The sequence below is a fragment of the Sipha flava genome, unplaced genomic scaffold (genome assembly GCF_003268045.1).
Source record: "Sipha flava isolate LNK unplaced genomic scaffold, YSA_version1 287_pilon_pilon, whole genome shotgun sequence".
Lineage (NCBI taxonomy): Eukaryota > Metazoa > Arthropoda > Insecta > Hemiptera > Aphididae > Sipha > Sipha flava.
The window spans coordinates 41,155-61,128 of record NW_020272956.1 but is presented as its reverse complement, the minus strand read 5'-3'; the positions used below and the strand labels follow the sequence as shown (position 1 = coordinate 61,128).

Genomic DNA, 19,974 nt, shown 5'->3' with positions numbered 1-19,974 from the left:
CTAACATATACATAGAGTTGTGTTTTCAACAATAAATGAGCCGTAAAATATTGCTGAGTTAATTTTTAGAATATTAGAACTTTATTGATTTAAGCCAGGTAAAAAATTTAGTATGAACTCATACTTGAAGCGTAATGGGATTATCATCTAAATACGATCCTAATACTAAGTATTAGTTCAAAGTCATTGAAAGAGGATAAAATAGTTTCATAATAAAAAAACTGTCGATATACACTTATTATATTTATTACTTATTATTATACTCTATACTCATGTATTATTATACATATACTTATTAAAATGAGATAATTAGGAATCGGGTTTGTGTAATAAAGCACTTTTAACTTATTCTACGATTGAAAAGTTTTAATATACTACTGTAATTTTAATAATTCTAACATATAATTATGTTTCTATGAAACAATAAAATGTTAATCAACTAAAATAATGTAACAAAATCACACTAAAATATTATTAGGTACATAATAGACGTATGTCAATTGTTATTGTAATCAAGGGCATACTATATATTACCTACATGTGTAAAACTATAGGATACTGAAGGGTAATAACTGCTGCACTAATATAACTGTTAAAGGACCATGAAACAAAAAAATTATTTTTACTTATTCAATAGATAGTTAATTACTATAACTAACGGTGGTACTAAAATTTGTATACGTCGATTCGTTGAGTCGCTAGAGCTCAAGAGAGATAGGCGCGTGACGTCATAAGATCACACGTCGCGGCGGCGGCCTAAACTTTTATACAGAAATCGCCGACGCGGCCTAGGTTATTATTTATACATTTTGTTATATTAAATTCTGCTATAAATAACTTCGTAGTCACAACAATGAACGGACGAATAAAAATACTCTATTTGGATAATTATATTTTTATTAAAAATAAAACGTATTCTATGTCGATGAACGACGATCAACCGCATTTTACGTTTACACGTCTTTATAAACGAACGTAGTTTTCAATTTTTATATTTTTATCGTTGGGATCTTATTTTACGAGGTAAAGTAATGTATTATAAATTATAATATTATAATGCTATAGTCAAATTTATTTTATTTATTAATAATAATAATTTGTTAATTACATGCTTAAATATTTTATAAAAAGTTGAAATAGTTTAGTACCTATATTATGTTACATTTTTTAATAAGAAGTGTTCTAGCATAGGCAAAATATGTATTAAAACAATTTTTATTGGTTTTTGACAGTGTATTACAAATATTTAAATATGTCAATACGTCCATATAGTTTTGAGCCCACTGTGAACGATATTGATATGGCTGATATTCAGCCAGGTACAAATGAACCAGATATAGGAGTACAATTAGAAGGTCGTTCAAAAATGAATGTAAACGATTGGTGTATATGTAATAAATGTATTAGATTTACGATAAAAACGTGCGATCATGATCCATTAACAAACGAAGAAATAAATAATAAATTGTGGTTAAAATCCGATGACGAATCATATTATGCATTAAAAAAAGTTATAACTGCAAAAGATTTTATAAAAGATTTACCACATGCAAAACATTTTGTGCATACTGGCCGTTTGGAATCTTATCATAATGTAAGGTTAAAATATATGCCAAAACGGATACATCTGAAATATAGAGGTATGTACATAAGATCTATTTTGGCTATATTGGACCATAATTACAATACAAATAAACAACTAGTAGGTGATAAAATGGTATACTCAAAACCGTTAGGAAAATATACAATAAAAAATGTATATGAGCGTACTGATACTGATTGGCGAAAACAAATTATGCATGAAGTACTTGATTTAGCTAAAAAAAAACAAACGAATATAGCATTATAACAATTCCAGAAGAAATAGAAATTCCCAAGTCTATAGCTCCAATACCAAGACCAAATATTGAAGAAATACGTTCTAAAAGATATTCAAGATTTTCAATTTAATTTTATAATTCTGTTCAAAATGTTTAAATTGTAATTTTTATTTTTTAGTATAATACATATTTATTCATAAATATATATATATTTATGTGAAATATCGAAAAAATATTATTTCATTAGCTATTCTAATATTATATTAACTTATAGGAAATAAACATTAATTATGTACATTTAAATTTAATACGACCAAACGTATACCAAATTGTATTAAAACCCACATTCTTATGACTATTGTCTTAATTTGTAATTTTTGTTAAATATAACAAAAAATATAAATAAATAACCTAGGCCGTGTCGGCGATTTTTGTATAAAAGTATAGGCCGCCGCCGCGCCGTGTGATCTTATGACGTCACGCGCCTATCTCTCTTGGGCTCTAGCACCTCAACAAATCGACATACACAAATTTTAATACCACCGATGGTTATATTAATTAATTACCTATTAATTGAATCAAAGTCATTTTTTTTTTGTTTCATGGTCCTTTAAGGGGGCTCCAGTCGACCATATTTTAAGGAAAATAGCATAGGCAATTTAACATGACGCAGTAAGTTGACTTGTTAGTGTGTGGAAAGTAAATCCACATTAGTGTGTGTGAGACTAATCTGAAATCTTTATCAACGTTATCGGCCATTAATTTTATTGATTCAGTAAAAACCGTCCCGACGTCGACACGTCGTACCAAATATCGTAGTCACAAATAATATGAATTGCATATATAATATAATTGAATAAACAATAAGCATTATAATAATAATAACATTGATCCTAGCATAAATTATTTCTAAAATTTATTCTCAATTTTTAACTTGTAATTTTTATAAAAATGTATTCTGTAATCAATGATTATAATTTATAATAATACTAGCTGAATTACCCGTTGTTGCCGGGCTTAAGTATATAAATGTATGTAACCTGCCAAGATTAAATTTTGTTAAATCTATTGAAATTTAAATTAATTAAGATTTTTGAAATAATATTTTATACATATTAATTTAGTTTTTAAGATAATGATTATTATCATAACCTATTCGATAAGTTATAGCTTACAACTACCTGAACCTCTCTACAGTTTGGTATTCTGTTGAATACATATAGCATCTCACTTCTCCGAATATTTTACCTTTTGTCAATAAGTTCATGGTCTTTTTGACTTTTAACCGAAACACTCTTGCAATTATATCATGTCGATCATATGATCTTTGACCGGGAAGTAAGAGCTCTTTTATCTCGTCCCAGCGAGGATTACATGTAAAAGTAATAAAAAGATCAGGACGACCGTATTATCTAACGTAGGTCATAGCATCTTGTGTTCTTTCGTGCATGTACCTTGGCCCACCAGTAAAAGTTGACGGGAGTATAACCATTTGGCCTAACTGATTAGCTTCTATGTCTCGTCGTCCAATCGTATCTTTTAAATGAATATAACTATCTGCACGCAATTTGGCTTGATTGTTTTTGATGTAATTTAGTCTTTCAGTTTCAATTTTGGCGTATTCATCTACCAAATATTGACTGAAAAGAGAACGATAATTAACTAAATAGTTGTCTTCCCCTTCTCTGACCATTATTCTATATGAGTAAAAACTTGATGCAGAGACAGTTTTTTTAAGCGGTAACTTGGTTTTTGGATTGCGTTGTGGTATATTGATTGCATACCCATCATCCCCCCCAACAAAACATTAAAGGATACTGCAGTGCGTCGTATGCTCGATGTATCTCACTGATACGGTGAAGTGAGTTACTTCGGTTTTCGAGGATGATGTCTCTTCGATCAAATTGCTGATCTACTAACACTAAAGCAACTTCATTTGCCGTTGGTGCATTATACCTGCCTCTATGTTCTTCTAGTGGTTTTTTATCTGCATGTATTACAACTTTAAATGACTCTGAAGGAGGTATTTTATCGACGGTAAATTGTAATTATCAATTGTAAATTATGCGGTGGCATGCCTAGTAAATCCAATGAGTTTAAAAACTCTGTTGGATAATTTACAACTTCAGTAGCAACGCAAACTGTATCTAGATTTGTATGACACCAAGTTTTCTGGTAACAAATTTTGTATCTTGAGATTCAATTCGTTGACCTCCACATTTTTTGCTACTAAAATTGCTCTTTCTGCCAGCCACTCATGATTTGTGTATTGTCTGTGTACACTGGGACATATCTGGTCAATGAGAGCATCTTGCGAATAAATGATTGTGCAGAAATCGTTCGGTAATTTTATACATCCCGTTTCATCTGTAGTAACTTTCCCATCTCCAATATCTAACAATTGTTTTGAGAATCTTTTGCACGCAGCTTTTTTTGATTGAATCGAAATCGTTCGCTATCTATCTTTATATATATTTCAACCATGAATTGTTGACAAAGCTTATGCATCGTAAAATAACTTAGTCCTGATCGCGTCTAATCATCACCGATATGCATAATAATTTTTTGAACTAACATTCTTATTTGTTTTGGCACCTGTTGCGGGATCTTTTTAAATAATATTTATGCAATACCCGTCATTTACTACCAAATATAAAATTAATAATTTTTAAATAGTTTTTAATAGTTTTTTAATAATTTTTTAATAGTTTTATTTAATACAATTCATTTTCAATAGCGCAGTTATCGACCTGGTCAAAAAATATTAAACCGATTTCAACCCTTTAACTTCAAAATTTCGAAAAATCCTTTCTTAGCGCACGTCTACATCATAATAGCTATCTGCATGCCAAATTTCAGCCAGATCCGTCCAATGGTTTGAGCTGTGGGTTGATAGCAGTCAATCAGCTTACTGTTTTATATATAGAGATAATGTATGTCATATGAACAATTCTGATGTATATTACCGTATTATAATCAATTATTCGTTGTACGAAAATGTGTTAAAATAAAATACGTTTCATTAAATTATTTTGTTACAAGGATATTTAAAACTATAATGAAAGATATTGGTTGAAAATGATCGCAATCCTAATATGAACACTGCGTTGACATTTTTAAAATTATATTTAAATCCAAGTATATATTTTAATAAATAATATAATTATATAATTTATACAATTTATACTTCAGTTGCATATTATATTAATATTAGATCGTAAATACTAGTTGCTTATTACCATACCATATTACCATTAATCCCGTAAACTAAAGTTTCTGTCCTTTCTTGAGTCAATTAACTCTGGCAACATCGCTTCAAAATAAAATTTTTCCAATGATGATTTCATTTTTGTGTTGAAAAATTTTTCATCTTTAAAAATTTTTTGATAAAGTATACCTGTAAAAGAGATAAGCAAAATATAAAGAAAAATTTAACAATACGTTTTAAATATTGTGTATTACCTTTAGGTGACCATATTATAAAACAACAAAATAATCGTTGAGTTATTTTTAATTGGCCCATAACTTGAAAATAGTAGTTGTGACTTTGTTTTAATTGCAAATTTCCTTGACTGTCTAAAGTTGCAAATTTTAATTTCCTAGATTCTATAGCTTCTTTTGGAGTTAATTCTTTTATTGTTGAGGGACATTTTATTTCAATTATACCATTATTATCTATAAGTCCATCAGGACTTGCTGCTAAGAACGGTAGATGGTAGTATATGAAAAGTACAGATTCTTGAATTTTAAATCCTGTTAATTGTTCAGACTTTGTCTTTGCAAAATGTTCGCACTCAATACCATATCTCACAGTGGTGTAGCCAATGGGGGGGGGGGCTAAGGGGGCTATAGCCTCCCCATGGGCCGTGTTTATATGTATAATGTATCTTGACTATTTAATAGAATCAATGCTCGTTTTAATCAAAGGCATATTGATGTTATGCCACTTGAAGGACTTATTCCGGCCAATTTAAATATTAATGACGATAAAAATATTATAAAAGCTGCTAAAATATATGTCCAAGATCTCCATGATGATACCTCATCTACAATCAGAGCTGACCTGTTCATATAGAGGCAACAATGGAGTCAAAATACTATTCCAAAACTGAATTCTGCTCTTGATTCACTCTCTCATCGCACCAATCTTCGACCTAACATTAAAATACTTTTACAATTATTTGCCACGTTACCAGTTACCTCTTTCACTCCGGAAAAAACGTTTTCAGCACTTAATCGCTTAAAAATTTTTTTAAGAAGCACCATGTCGGAAAACAGACTGAATGGGTTAGCTATGGCTAATATAAATAAAAAAGAGCAATTCGATGAAAGTGAAATAATAACTGAATTTGCCAAAAAGTCGCCTAAGAGAATGCAGTTGTCAGAGTGGAGCAAGTGACTGAACACTGAAACCAAAATTATTATTATTATTATAAATTATTATTTGATAAATATTTTTAAAACTATACTAAAACGCTTGAATTACGTTTAGAAACTTGGTGGTAGATGGTGGGGGGGGGTTAAGAGTGAATTCTCATATCCTCTCTTACCTTACTTATCCAAAAAAAGTGGTTACCCCCCCCCCATTTAAAAATCCTGGCTACGCCACTGATATCTCGTAGCTCATTACCACAAAACGTTTTATACAAATTGATATAACTGTATTGGCTCTAGAAGTCGATAGTCGAAGTTTACAAATTTTTCCGAAATTCGATGCGGTTAATCGAATTTTTCTTTCTTTGTGCCATAATTCGCATTCCGATTGAAGTGTAGTCGATTTTTCTGTAAATTTAATTTCATCGATATTTTTAATTATTTTATTGTTCATATATTCCAATTTTATTTTTTCGTAATCATTTCCATCCATATCCAGTTCTTCACACATATTTTATTCGCATTTTCCATAGTCACTATCTAGTAAGTTATTTTTAGTAACTCGTCTACTTATTGATTCAAATAAAAGTTTTCTTTTCATTTTACATATTTTTTTTCTTCTGTTTTCCACTTATAAAACGCTTTGTAAAATCACCAGGAATAATATTGCAAATCTTTTAATGCGAAATGCTAATACATTTTGGTCCTGTATTATAAGATAACACTGCAGCTGTACATCGCGCTTGATATAACCCTTTATGAAAAAAATGTATTCTTTTGCCACCTACAAATTTAGCAACAATACTATTGTAACCTTCGACCGAATTATTTTTGACATTATAAATTTAACTTGAGGCATGGTGAGTTAATACATTTCTCACATATAAAATATCTGTCCAAAGTCCAGATTTTTCCATTTCTAAAACATAATTTTTATTATTTTTTTCCATTTTTTTTTTACAAAAGTATGTTGCACAATTTTTATGATTTCCAAAAGCATGGTATGGGCCATTCATAATATCATGTTTTAATAAAGTAATTTTTTCATTATGTGTTCCATCAATATTCTTTCTATATTCAATTGCCTTAGTAACTGCACAACGAAGTTTTTGTAAATTATTTCTCAAGGTGTTTCTCTGATCTCCGGGTACAATAATAATGATAACGACTCCCAATATTTTAATAACTGCATAAAACCGGATTATATTATGACAAGTCGCCGCGGCCGTATTTTACGTGTTCACGTAATTATTTTTTCATTATTATTTAATATTTATTAAATTATTATACATTTTGAAGATCACTCTTATTCTTGTTAGCACATTACATTTTCATGTTTATTCAGATTTAATTAATTACAGTTTATTATGCAAATAAAATATAACTAAAAAAGTTTTTTTGAAGGTTTCTTTACTAAAACAACTTGTGTTTTTATTTTATTTTTGTGATTTCAGTATGTTTGATGATGTAAATTAAAATAATTTTACTATAAAATATTCGTTTTAAATTTAATTTAAAAGTTCAAGGATCAAGCTTTTTCTATTGCTACATTTTATTAGGTAAGAGAATTGTCAGTTTATACCGTTTTTCAAGCAGTATCAATTTATTCCAGTTCAGTGTTTGTATCGTATCCATCATTCCAAATCATTACAAATTGTGAAATATCAAAAGTGGAATTCAAATATTAATTTATTTTGGTATTTTTATTTTTAATTGATATAACAATTAACTATAACCATATAGGAAATACATTCTTTAAAATTTAATCGAAACCGAAAAAATGTACGAGTGCTCTAAGTATTGAGAGCAGAAAAGTTCCTAATATTGAACAATTACACAACATTTAAAAACGCTTGAACCCATCTATAAAAATGAAATACTTCTAGGTAATGACAAACTGAGCCAGCAGAATACCAAGAGATTTGCCGGTTAACCTTTATTCTTAGAAATACAAAATAATTTAGTTTACTATCCTTCTCGAATTCATTGATTTTTTTTTTTTTTTAAAGTTGATATACTTTCCCATTCAAAAAACAGTGGTACAATTAAAGACTTGCAGAATTGATTGGTTTTGGAATTGGCGTGATTTAATTGAGGATTCAACATTTGTTATAATAACTTAATATTTAATTGTAAACATACAATATTTCAATAAAAAAAAATAAAAAAAAAAACTATTTATTTTTTAGTATAAAAATCATATTTTAAAAGTTAATATTCTCTAAATAGTATACGTATTTTTTAATACTAGATGGATGACCATTTTATTCTAATAAAAATATAAATATTATATATTAATAATTATAGCAATAAATATAATACACATTCAATTAAAAATGTTTTTGGAAATTAAGTTTTAACTACAGCTGGTGTCAATGTAAAAATAATCAAATTATATTAAATAGTTTCAATTTAATTTCATTATGTTCTACTAAAATAAAACGTAAGTTTAAAAAGTGTTGGCCCTAATTACAAAGAAGGCCTCTTAAATTATGATTTTCCCAGGCCAATTTTTTTCCCCATTTCGTCACTGCTTCTAGATACTTTATATATATATATATAAATGTTTATTTATGCAAATTTTCAATCTATACAATAAATGGTACAGTAAGTAATGTGAATGAAATGATTAAAAAGAGGTGGTGAGAAGAGTATATATATTAAAAATACAAAGATTAACTGCGAAATATATGAAGATAAAATGCGAAATATAGTAGAAATAAATTTTAAATTATAATAATTATATTTTAATCGTAATGTAGATATAGTTATGGTTTTTAAATTTAATCTAGGATAAATAATTTTACTTACTCGTTAAAGTTGTTGTTTAATACAATTAATCAATCAAAAGAATGTTTGTTACTAATTTAAAATGAGATAGTAATATAAATAGTAATAATTTAAATGATATTATTTCAACTGTAGGGTTAAATCAATTTTACCAAAATTATCAGCAACCTCATTGCCGTGAATTCCAACGTGACTATAAGAACTCAAAGAAACTGAATACTGAAATTTGATTGAAGCGGATAAGGGGGGTTCTAGTATGAGAAACAAGAAAAAATAAATGCGAATTTAAAATTGTCAAATATTGTAAAGCTAGAATGTCATAAATATATGTACCAGTAAGCCATTGTCATTTATTATTAAAGGAAGCCACATAGTTTCAATAGCAATGGCTAAAATAAGGATTAATTTTATATAACCTATAGGTATACTTCATAGACAAGTATCTTGATAATTGATCATTTTTCTTCAGTTGGAAAATTATGCTGAACCAAAAAGAAACCAACTATATTGAATTTTAGAGCATATTATAGATTTGTAGTGGAGATGAGTTCTCGTCTCTTGAAAGATTTTACGTCCCCGAAGGGCAAACGCTCCACCCGTTCTGTTGTCGTCACGCGGAGTCATCAGACAGTGGTCTGCGCATAGCTCCGACGTGTGACTGGGTGCGGCTACGATCGACTGATTTCAAGCTCCTATTTTTCTCCAGCGGACCCACAACCACCACGAGTCCGACCTCAAAGGTGCGCGACACCGGGATCAAGTCCCGACGGCGCGACCCCGTTCTCGGGCACCGTCCAGTTAAGGAAAGTGGGGCTCCCCGAGATCCCGCGGCATGGGTTTTACAGACCATGTGTGAGTAACTGTTCTAAAAAAATAAATCAATCGAGAATAAAAAGGGAAAAACGAGATAATATGTGGTGCCAACATATTTTGATATCAAGTTTTACCCCTAAGTGAGTGATTAGAATAAAGTGGATAATATCATCATAGAAATAAATATTTGAAGGATCAAAGTATATGCGTCTAGTAAATTGTACGGACTTAAATTTTTCTCAAAAGGCTAAAAATTATAGACTGTTGAAAATAAAATTAAGCTCATTCATTGCTAGATTGAAGAACATGAATATTTGGGCTCGAATGTTGCGCTCACTAATCTTCATAGTTATATCTTTAAACAGATTTTGGCTACATTGTAACATTTATTAGCGAAGGATAATTTGATGGGCTATAAAATCTGAAATTAAATAAAATTACTGTATTAACACTGTACTAACTCTGATTTAAAATGTTTATAACTTTACTTCAAAAGATATTTAAAATTTTTAAAATATTCTTTTACTTAGAAAATCTTTATGGATTAAAATCTACTTTTTAAATAATTTCTGTGTACTATATGTGTTACTGTGTAAATAATTAAATTAAATAAACTAATTTGATTACGACTTGGTGTTAAACTTATTAAGCTGTATCGTCGAATCTAAATATTGTATGTGAAACGTTTGTGTGTTTCAGGTGCACTTTGTAGAGATCGAATCAATTAAGTACACGAAGAACAAACGTTGCGAATTTTGGATACGAAACACGGGCCGCGGGTGGTTACACGCACCCTATCACTCTTTGCCTGAAAACACGACATGTTGGTACCATCTACAAGCTACTCCTACCGGTCTTACAGCCGCTGGATATCCAGTTAACCGGGAATCGGTTGCGGATGGTGGTCCTAGGTACAAGATATGGATATCTGTACTCAAGTTTTACGTGACCGGCGCTCAGCCTCGAGATTGCACCACTAACCTAATGGTGTGGGATGGAAATTCTTCTTGCCATCCTTTCTGGTAAAAATTATTTTCTATTTTTAGAAGCTAAGTCAGGTTATAATTTTTGGTATGTTTGATTTTTTTATTCGAAATATTCATTTAAAACTCGTAGTACGTAGGACCGGATGCATTGAAATCTATATACGAGTATAAATATTACTTATTGCCAGATCCTGGAGAGCCTAATTTACTTAAAGTGTTGAGGCTGCTTAAATACTAGTAATAAATGTACACTTCTTATAACTAACGCTTGGAAATTGTAGGAGCTAAAAAAAGAAAAATATGAATTAAAAAAATTGTAAAATACACATTAAAAAAGTTAAATATACAAAAAAGTTATTCTTAATTCCAAGAAACAAACATCTGATGATGTTGTTAATAAATTATTAATATACAAAAAAGCTATTTATAACTGAAAAAAAATGTACAGCTAGTTGGCATTTTGACATCTTATTGAACTAAAAATATAATTAAAAAATATTTTTGCGGTATTTTTTATATTAAACTAGCTGACCCGACAAACATTGTCCTGTCTTAATTATAAATTATTGAATTCGAATTGGTATAATTAATAAAAAAAATATTTCAAAAAAAGTGTTTATTATTCTAATGCTTTATTATATATAATATACTTATTTTTTTCTCTTGCGCGTGTATAAATAGTTTTATTGGTATTACGACATGGGAAAAGGCAACATATAACTGGCCATATGAAAAACATGGATTTTCAAGATTTATGCCACATTCACTTTCCGACTATCTATGAGATTTACTTATCGACATTATAAATGCTAGCCGCACTGGAAATTGTAACCGATTAAATTCGAATGGCATGTCATTCCAAATCAAAGGAATCCATGAAATCAAAACGTTTTCGCCTTTATACTTCCCTTTAAAAATTGTGGCTTCGATGACGTTTTTCATTAATTTCTTCACCGCAAGTCGGGTGCTATTACAAAGACGTGGCTGGTTTATATTTCGCAACATAATGATTACTGATCCGATTTTTGATTGCAGGTTATCAGGTGATAATCCAGGTAATTCTAGCGAATTCAAAAATTCCGTTGGATATTTGACAACATCATCTTGGTTAGAAACGGAATCAATCGATTTGGATGTCATTAATTCGCCAGATATCTTATTTTGAATCTAAAAATTAAATTCGTTGACATCAGCGTTTTTTTCAGCGAAAATAACTCTTTCGCTCAACCATACATGATCTTTATAATTTTGAGCAATGTTTAGGAAAACCTTCTTGATGAGTTCGGTTTTCTAAATTTTCACCCACGACGACAATAGCGACATAATATGCATATGAAAATTTACAAAATATGCACATTTTTCCTAAAATTGATGAATTATGAAAAACATGCATTTTTAATCTTCGATTTTTAAATTAATCTTCATATTTCTAGCATGATCTATTATAAATTGAGAGATTATGGTATATAACAATATGCAACTGCGACAACTTCTGAGCCCTACTCATTACAATAAATAATATAAAATATAATAAAAAGTTTATTAACCCACAAATAGTCAAAGTTTAATTAAGAAAATAGAAGTAATTATGTTAACACTATAATGTAATGATTTTAAATATCTATTCTCGTATTAATGGATTCTAAATAAATACAGATATTTTATTATATTTTTATTTCTGTACTACTCAACTAGTAATAATCTTATCATTACGATAAAAATAAAATAAAAACTACTAAGTTATAATAACAAACTGGGATACCAAAATAATTTTCAATTTTTTATTTTAAATAATAGCAGTTAAAAAAATATGAAAAACATATTAGATAGTAAACAAATGTTTGAGGTTGTGAAAGAGCAAGGCCACTGCAGCATTACGACGATTATCCAATCATCATGTACGCCGTTTGCATTTATCTCCTAATTTTTCAGCGATTTGAGAAATGCCTCATCGTCTGGGTACCAGCTCAACAACGCTTCTATGTTGGCAAATTACTGCCCCGGTCAAACGCCGAGGTCTTGCGATCATTTTCTGTTGTCCCGGCAACAACGTCCGTGCACCCTGTCTGAGAGCTTCCTATCTACGTCCCGATCACTCACGGTTCAATTAAACATACAACATGCTACGGCTCTCAGGTCGGTACTTTCTCATGTATCATAAATACATATACTCGTATATAACATACGGACAGTGAAGTGATGGGCACTATCAAACTATTCGATAATAGTTCACTATTCGAATAGTTAGAACATTTGAGGATGCCACGATATATCCGATGGTTTTAAAACTTCAAATAGTTTATCAAATAGTTTTCATTCGAATGGTACAAATAATGTTTGAATAGTTTTTAGTAATTAAAAGTTAAATAGTTTTTTTTAAACTATTGAACTATAGTTGTTAAACTAGAACGTTGTAACTTGTTAATTTGTTATATCATACTCGATATAATATTTTAGATTTTTTTTTTATTATTATTAAAGCGCGGATTTGTATGCATTTGTATATTTATTCTGGTTGATCATATGATATGCTAAGTGAGCACAACATTTGTTTCATAACAACAAATTAAAAAATGAAACTTTTTTAGCGCATATTATTGGATATTTTGGTATTTTTCTATTTCAAGGGCTTAGTTTACAATTTTAATAGCATATTTGGATGTTTTTTGTTTTTTTAGACATTTTTTGAAATATATAATATTATAATATAAGAAATAAATATTTTATTTTTATAGTTTCGTTTAGTATCAAAATAAATTAATAGGTATACGTGTAGGTATAAACGATTTTCCCAAATATAACCTTAGATCAATAATTGAGGAAATAAATTACGTATTCTAAGATAAGAAAATATCGATTACGATCATGATTGATTATTATCATTATTTCATTTAGTACTACACGGTGTCGGTATCAGTATTGTCTGACGGGGACCATTTTATAGTTTGAAAATTTTTACTGAATGTACCGACTGTGGAACGATTAATGTACTCGTTCCTTTCCTGCTCATTCCATCTATGTAATTGTTACATTGTACCGAAAACAGCGGTAACGACCCATCACTATTTCACTATTTCAGTCGCATTAAAAAAATTTACAGCAGTGCTCGTGTCGTGATTCGCGTTTTTATTATTTTATTTTTTTCAAAATGCCGAAAGATAAATCTTCGTTACCGGGTTGTCCTCGTAATTATGTGCGTGAATTCGGAGAGAATATTTTTCCAACCGATGGTCAAATCATACTATGCAAATTATGTGAAATAAAAATTTCCCACGATAAACGGTATTCAATTATACAACATATTAAAACTGAAAAACATTTAAAATCTGTGAATTTACAACAGAATAAGCAACGCAATTTTCAAAGTTTATTCACTAATACTACAAACACTAAATAAAGATACATTTTTTGCAGATTTATGTAAAGCACTGGTTTCGGAAAATTATGCATATTTAGGGTTTTTTTAGCGTATATTTGGTTAGTTTTTAATACATATAAATCTGCGCTCTAATTATTATATTATTAGTAGATTACATATATATTTTTTATCTATCCATGGAAGGAATCAGACTTAAATACATTTGGTTATTTAATTTGACTTGGACTACAGCCCAAGTGGTCCTTATCCGTATCAAACGGTTTTTAGTATATTGTATGTTTATAATATGGATACAATGCACGCGGGTGTGGTATCTTCGTAATTCTAAGGACAATGACATACTAGACCAATAAAACATTGAGCAGCTAATTTGTATAAACAGTCAGCCACTCACGGCAGTCGCCGATTCATTAATCATCCGTCATAGAAATACATTCATAGCGTACAATCGTTCGAAATGGACATGGAAAAGGCTGTCACTGTTTACCTTGTGTCTCGTAAGAAACGCAAAACAAAAATTTATTAAATTCATCTTCTATTTTCAGAATGGCACTGAAAGGCCTTGTTTCTAAATTATTTTAAGGATATTCGGAGATAACCACAACGTTTTTTAAACTATACTAGAATGTCAATGCATTGATTCTTCGAGAAACAACGTAGTAAAGGTATGGAGAGAGGCATGAAAAACGCAAAATACGTCTGGTTGCTTCGACTAATGTATCGCGACAGTCGCATATATTGTCGTTTTTTATTTTGGCCACGCCCAACCTGTTGGCTGCCGTACAATTGTGCAAATTCTACTGGGGGTCACAACCTGGAATCGCTGGCTGCCTAGTATGTGGACTTCAATAAGCAATCATATGTAGGATCGACTGCCGCAGCCAGGTTGCCCTTAAGAATTGGGGTATTTTAAATACTGTATTTGAATATTCCATAAAAATAAAACTATTCAATAGTTTTATTCGAATATTTCACCGAACTATTCGATAGTTTATCATACTATGCGATAATTTTTATTGAAAAACTACTAATCGGTTATATTAAAAATATTTGAATAGATATTCCATAGTTTGAATAAATTAACAAATACTATTCGATATTGTAAACTTTTAGATAGTACTCATTACTAGTACAGAGTGATAAATTTAAATGGCTGTGTTATGAAAATATTTAAAAAATAAATTGTAAATACTGAAATGGATCATTCTACTATGTAAATGATGAAAAACAAAAGTTTTGAGTTTAGATAGAAGGGAATAGTGAAGTAAGCTTAAAGGTCTTTTTTACACAAACGTATATTTTTACCAGACCGGTATCGTTCAAAGCTTTGTATGAATTCGTCGACCTGTACCAAGACGGAACCTCATGGCCCGAAACTGGAAGTATGTGCTCCAGGATTTTTCGAAGGCCCGTGCATTCTCCATCAAGTACGATAGCCATTCGTTCACCGAAAAATGTATTCTTTTATGGACGCGGAGGCAATAGAAATTTAAGGTAAGCTACGAGACATCAATTATATTCAACATCCTTAAGCGCAATGTACATAGATAATCAAAATATTATCTAGATAAGATAACGGATAATACATTAAAATTTCATCTAGATAAAGATAATAGATAAATATTTAAACATTTATCTGGATAATAGATAAAAGATAACTACATTTATCTAGATAAAAAACAGATAAAATTAGATAAAAACATAAATTTAAACAGTTTCATCATTCAGAACTTATATTTGTAAAATGGTTATTTTTCTATGAATAAAAAAATTAACTATTAATTATGATTTAAATGGTTTAAAATAATCTTAATTAATTTTGTGGGATTACATACTGTAGATGAATAAAGAATCTTGTAAAAAGTTATACCAATAAACCTATTATGATATAAATATATGAATGACAATTTTTTTTTTTTTGCAGTGTTGACACAAAACAACCATTTTTGATTCTTTGACTGAAACAATTTTATAAAATTTTCCGTCCAACAGATAATTTTGTGTTTCTTCAATGATGGTATTTTCTTTAGTTGTAATTGTACATCCAGCCGTTTTAGAAATCATTTTTTTAGATGGTTCAGGTTGTCCAAGTCCGGGGATATCTATTGTATCAGAAATGTCAGAATCATCTTCATGAATCCGTCTCTTTTCTCGAGAAATAATTTATCCATGTTAAATTGAGAAATAAGGACAACTAGTTACTAACGTCGAACAGTCGAAAATAACTAATAGCAATGATGGTCGATAGAAAGTTAACGTAGCAAAGTATGAATGTAGGATACTAAAAATAGTATAATTAATTTTATTAATACTGGTCTCTGACGGACAATTTATAATTTTTAAAGCATATATATATATGTATGTATTCTAATTATATTTGTGAAACTCAAGTTTGATTAAGTATATCACATTTTAAAATTATTCCATATAAATCGGTATATTTATTTTATTTAAGCGTATGTATTTACCAATAACTAATTAGTGATTACTGTTACCATATTGCTATTCTCTTCACGATTTAAGACCTATATATACTATACTATTTATCCGTGGTCACTATTAAGTGGTAACTGGTTGGCTTTATTATTATTTATTATTTTATTCTTAGTTTATACATTGTTATTTATGGAACGTTCCAGTCAAAGACTGACGTTTTATGTCCATGTGTTAACACAATTATTGTGTTATTATTATTATTATTATATTATTATTATATGAGTATAATATCAGCTATTAGGTATACGTATATTAAATTCCGGGCGTAAACAGTGGGCAGCGGGTATCGCATAGTCGTCGATAATATAGAAAAAAAAAGTTAATCGTTATAAAATTGAATGGTATTATTTGTAATACATTCATTTTTATATGTTTTCTGTGTAAATAATTATTCAATACCTTTTCTTCGTTTATAGAATATCTATATTTAAAATTTAAAACGTACATACGGTAATACTAAGTGTTTATTATTCCTCGTTTCACTGACCACAAAAAAAAAAAAATTATCTCTTTCAAAATTATCTAGATAATTTATCTTAAATAACCATTTTATTTAAAAAGATGGATAAAAAGATACTTCAAATTACTATTATCTAGATAAATCATTTAGATAATGCACAACACTGCTTAGGCGACAGAGCCATGTAGGTAGACTTATATATTATTTATATAGATATCATTTTAATCTTTTGTTTGATAAATTCGAACAATACAATTTTACAATACAGCCTTGTTTGGAGTTCGATAATTTATTAGTTTATCCGATTTATCCGACAAAAGAGCTTTAAATGCTTGAATTATCAATATTAGACATTTTACTGTATGACTCTTTAACTCACACCAAACATTTTGGATATTTATCCTTTAAACACTAAGTATACATTTTAAGTATTTTTATGACCATGAAATACAAAACCAAACAACAACAACAACAACAATAATAAAAATCACATGTGGTAAAGTATTAAATTTTTATTTTGAATCCATTACCTAAATAAATGTATATTTTCTTTATTTTTGTTTGAACGACTGTAATCATATATTTACTTTTGAATTGTTTGCGTTCATGCTAATGGATTTTAACTTCAAAGCGCAAATGTTTATTTTGTATTCCATTATTGAATGCAAATTTCTAGAAAGTTTTTTTTTTTTTTAACAGGACTAAACTAGAACAGTAAAAATATTCAATATTACTCATTGCTTTTATTACTTTTATTCGTCTATGCGTTTTACACTTATCCAACCAAATATTATAATATCATAAATATTAAGTATCCAACGAAGATTAATCCATTTCAAAATGCTAGAAATTATTGAAACAACATTGCTCGACTATTTAAAATAGTAAATATTTTTTCAGGAAACTATTAATTAAAAATAAATTATGTCTTACAATGACATTTATTGAAAAATACCAATTCGTTTTGTTTTTACTCTGATAAAAAATATATTTTGCATCTCAATGTTAGAAAACTGTTTTTCGTTTATTCAACTCATATATATTTACAAGTTTTAACTGTCGTTAACTTGTTCTTCTAAATCAGTGATTCCTAACCTTTTTTACTCAACGTCTCTTTTAGATTTTCAATCTCATACATCTTCCCCTCCTCAGACAAAATGAAAAAAATTATAGTTTCATTTTTATAATCAACCAATTAATTAAAATAAAAGATAAAACCTTATAAACAATTTTTTATTTTTAGATACTAAATTCTCAAATTTACTAAAAATATTAACCATACAAATAAAATATAAAATTGAACATAAAATAGTTACAGAAAAATTACTTTTAATTAGTGACTACATTGAGATTGATGATTCCTTATTGATAAAATTATATTTGACTCAATGGATGTCAGCATCAGTCTTAAATCTCCCTTTTCAGATATAACCAACCGTTTTCTTGATTATATACCATTTGATTATTGAAACCATTTGTCTGTTATTTAATAATATTGTAGTGTGTATACATAATATGTATACTTACATAGTAGTAAAATTAATATTTGGTGCATTATTATTTTTGATTGTACGCAGTTACCTAAACATTTTATTGCAATAAGTTATAAACAATAATAATGAAAGCAACATTGAATCACCCCCCCCACCACCACCATTATTTAGAATCTTAATAATCACTAGAAAACTGCAATATTATTGAAATTTTTCAACTTTTTTTTTTTTAAGTTGCATATTCAGATTAGAGGGACAGCCTGGTGACGTGGCTAAAGTCACAATACTTAAAATTGGCTCAGGAGATCGGAGTTGTTATAGCCGTTTGAACAAAGACCGAGGTACTTTACAATGTGTAGGCGATATTAGCTCGTCTTTAAGTATTTTGGACGAAGTAAATGGCCCAAAGACCATGCTAGTGCCCAGACATTGTTTGTGTTCGACCAATAAATCCTTTTTACCTTATACATTCGTCACGTTGGGTTCAAAGGCTTCAATGGTGTGGGATGTTCTAAACATGAACTCAACAGAAGACTTTCGGCTACACTACTTTGAAGCCACCGTACAGTTCGTTAGACGAGAAGTGATCCCGAAACGCTGTGAAGTAAAAAGCAATCTGTTAACAGGTCCGGGAGGTCATTTCACGTTCCACTCCCACTATAACGTAAGCAACTGATATCAGCTGACGTGTTCTACATTCAGTATAAATAATTTCGTTACAGACTACATGTGAATCTCATTTTGTCATACTCACCCTACAAAAGTACACTAACAATTATTTGTACGCAAAACTACCAGGATTGGCGATGCCCGACTCGTCTCATGCCGTATCAAACAACTCTCTGCACGTACATTGTCCAACAAACAATAGATTCATAGTGCATTCTGGCGATACCGTCCATAAAGTGGTCTGTCCGGATCCATATTATACAGTTGAGGTTTGTTATAAATTATCTTAAAAGCCGAAAGCCATAAAACGTAACCACCGTATATATTTTATTGTCACAGGTATTTTCAAATGGATGGCACACAAGAGAAATCATGTCGAATTCTTCACGTGACATCATAATTGAATTCATACCCATTGACCCGGGATCGTATACCGTTTCTTGGATACAACTTTCATCCAGGTACTTACTTTTTTTCCCCTCACAAACTTATAACAAATGTTTGAAAATCGTCGAATCATATATTTACCTGTTTTTAAACCCATGTTTTTTAAATACGCATCAATAACACTTTGTAAGTCTTTGATCGAACAATCTAAATTTTCAACTTTAACTCTGATACTTTTATATTAAACTGTATGAGTTATCATATTTTATCATAATAAAATTTACGACTTTACATAGGTTATCAGGAT

At 29.4% G+C, this 19,974-nt stretch overlaps 2 protein-coding genes across 3 annotated transcripts in view; both read left to right on the top strand.

Annotated features, from left to right (window-relative positions):
- The window catches only part of LOC112685694, a 74,866-nt gene that overhangs the window by 46,260 nt on the left and 8,632 nt on the right, over window positions 1-19,974 (top strand). For both annotated transcript variants that reach the window (XM_025557636.1, XM_025557635.1), the window contains exons 6-11: window positions 10,497-10,819; window positions 12,716-12,919; window positions 15,471-15,656; window positions 18,846-19,275; window positions 19,334-19,549; window positions 19,620-19,741. In XM_025557636.1, coding sequence (XP_025413421.1) covers window positions 10,497-10,819; window positions 12,716-12,919; window positions 15,471-15,656; window positions 18,846-19,275; window positions 19,334-19,549; window positions 19,620-19,741 — 1,481 coding nt within the window. The remainder of the gene's footprint in view (window positions 1-10,496; window positions 10,820-12,715; window positions 12,920-15,470; window positions 15,657-18,845; window positions 19,276-19,333; window positions 19,550-19,619; window positions 19,742-19,974) is intronic.
- LOC112685695 lies at window positions 768-1,906 on the top strand. Its single transcript, XM_025557637.1, has 2 exons — window positions 768-1,023; window positions 1,233-1,906. Exon 2 carries the CDS (start codon window positions 1,253-1,255, stop codon window positions 1,847-1,849), a length of 597 nt encoding a protein of 198 aa, XP_025413422.1. The 5' UTR covers window positions 768-1,023; window positions 1,233-1,252; the 3' UTR covers window positions 1,850-1,906.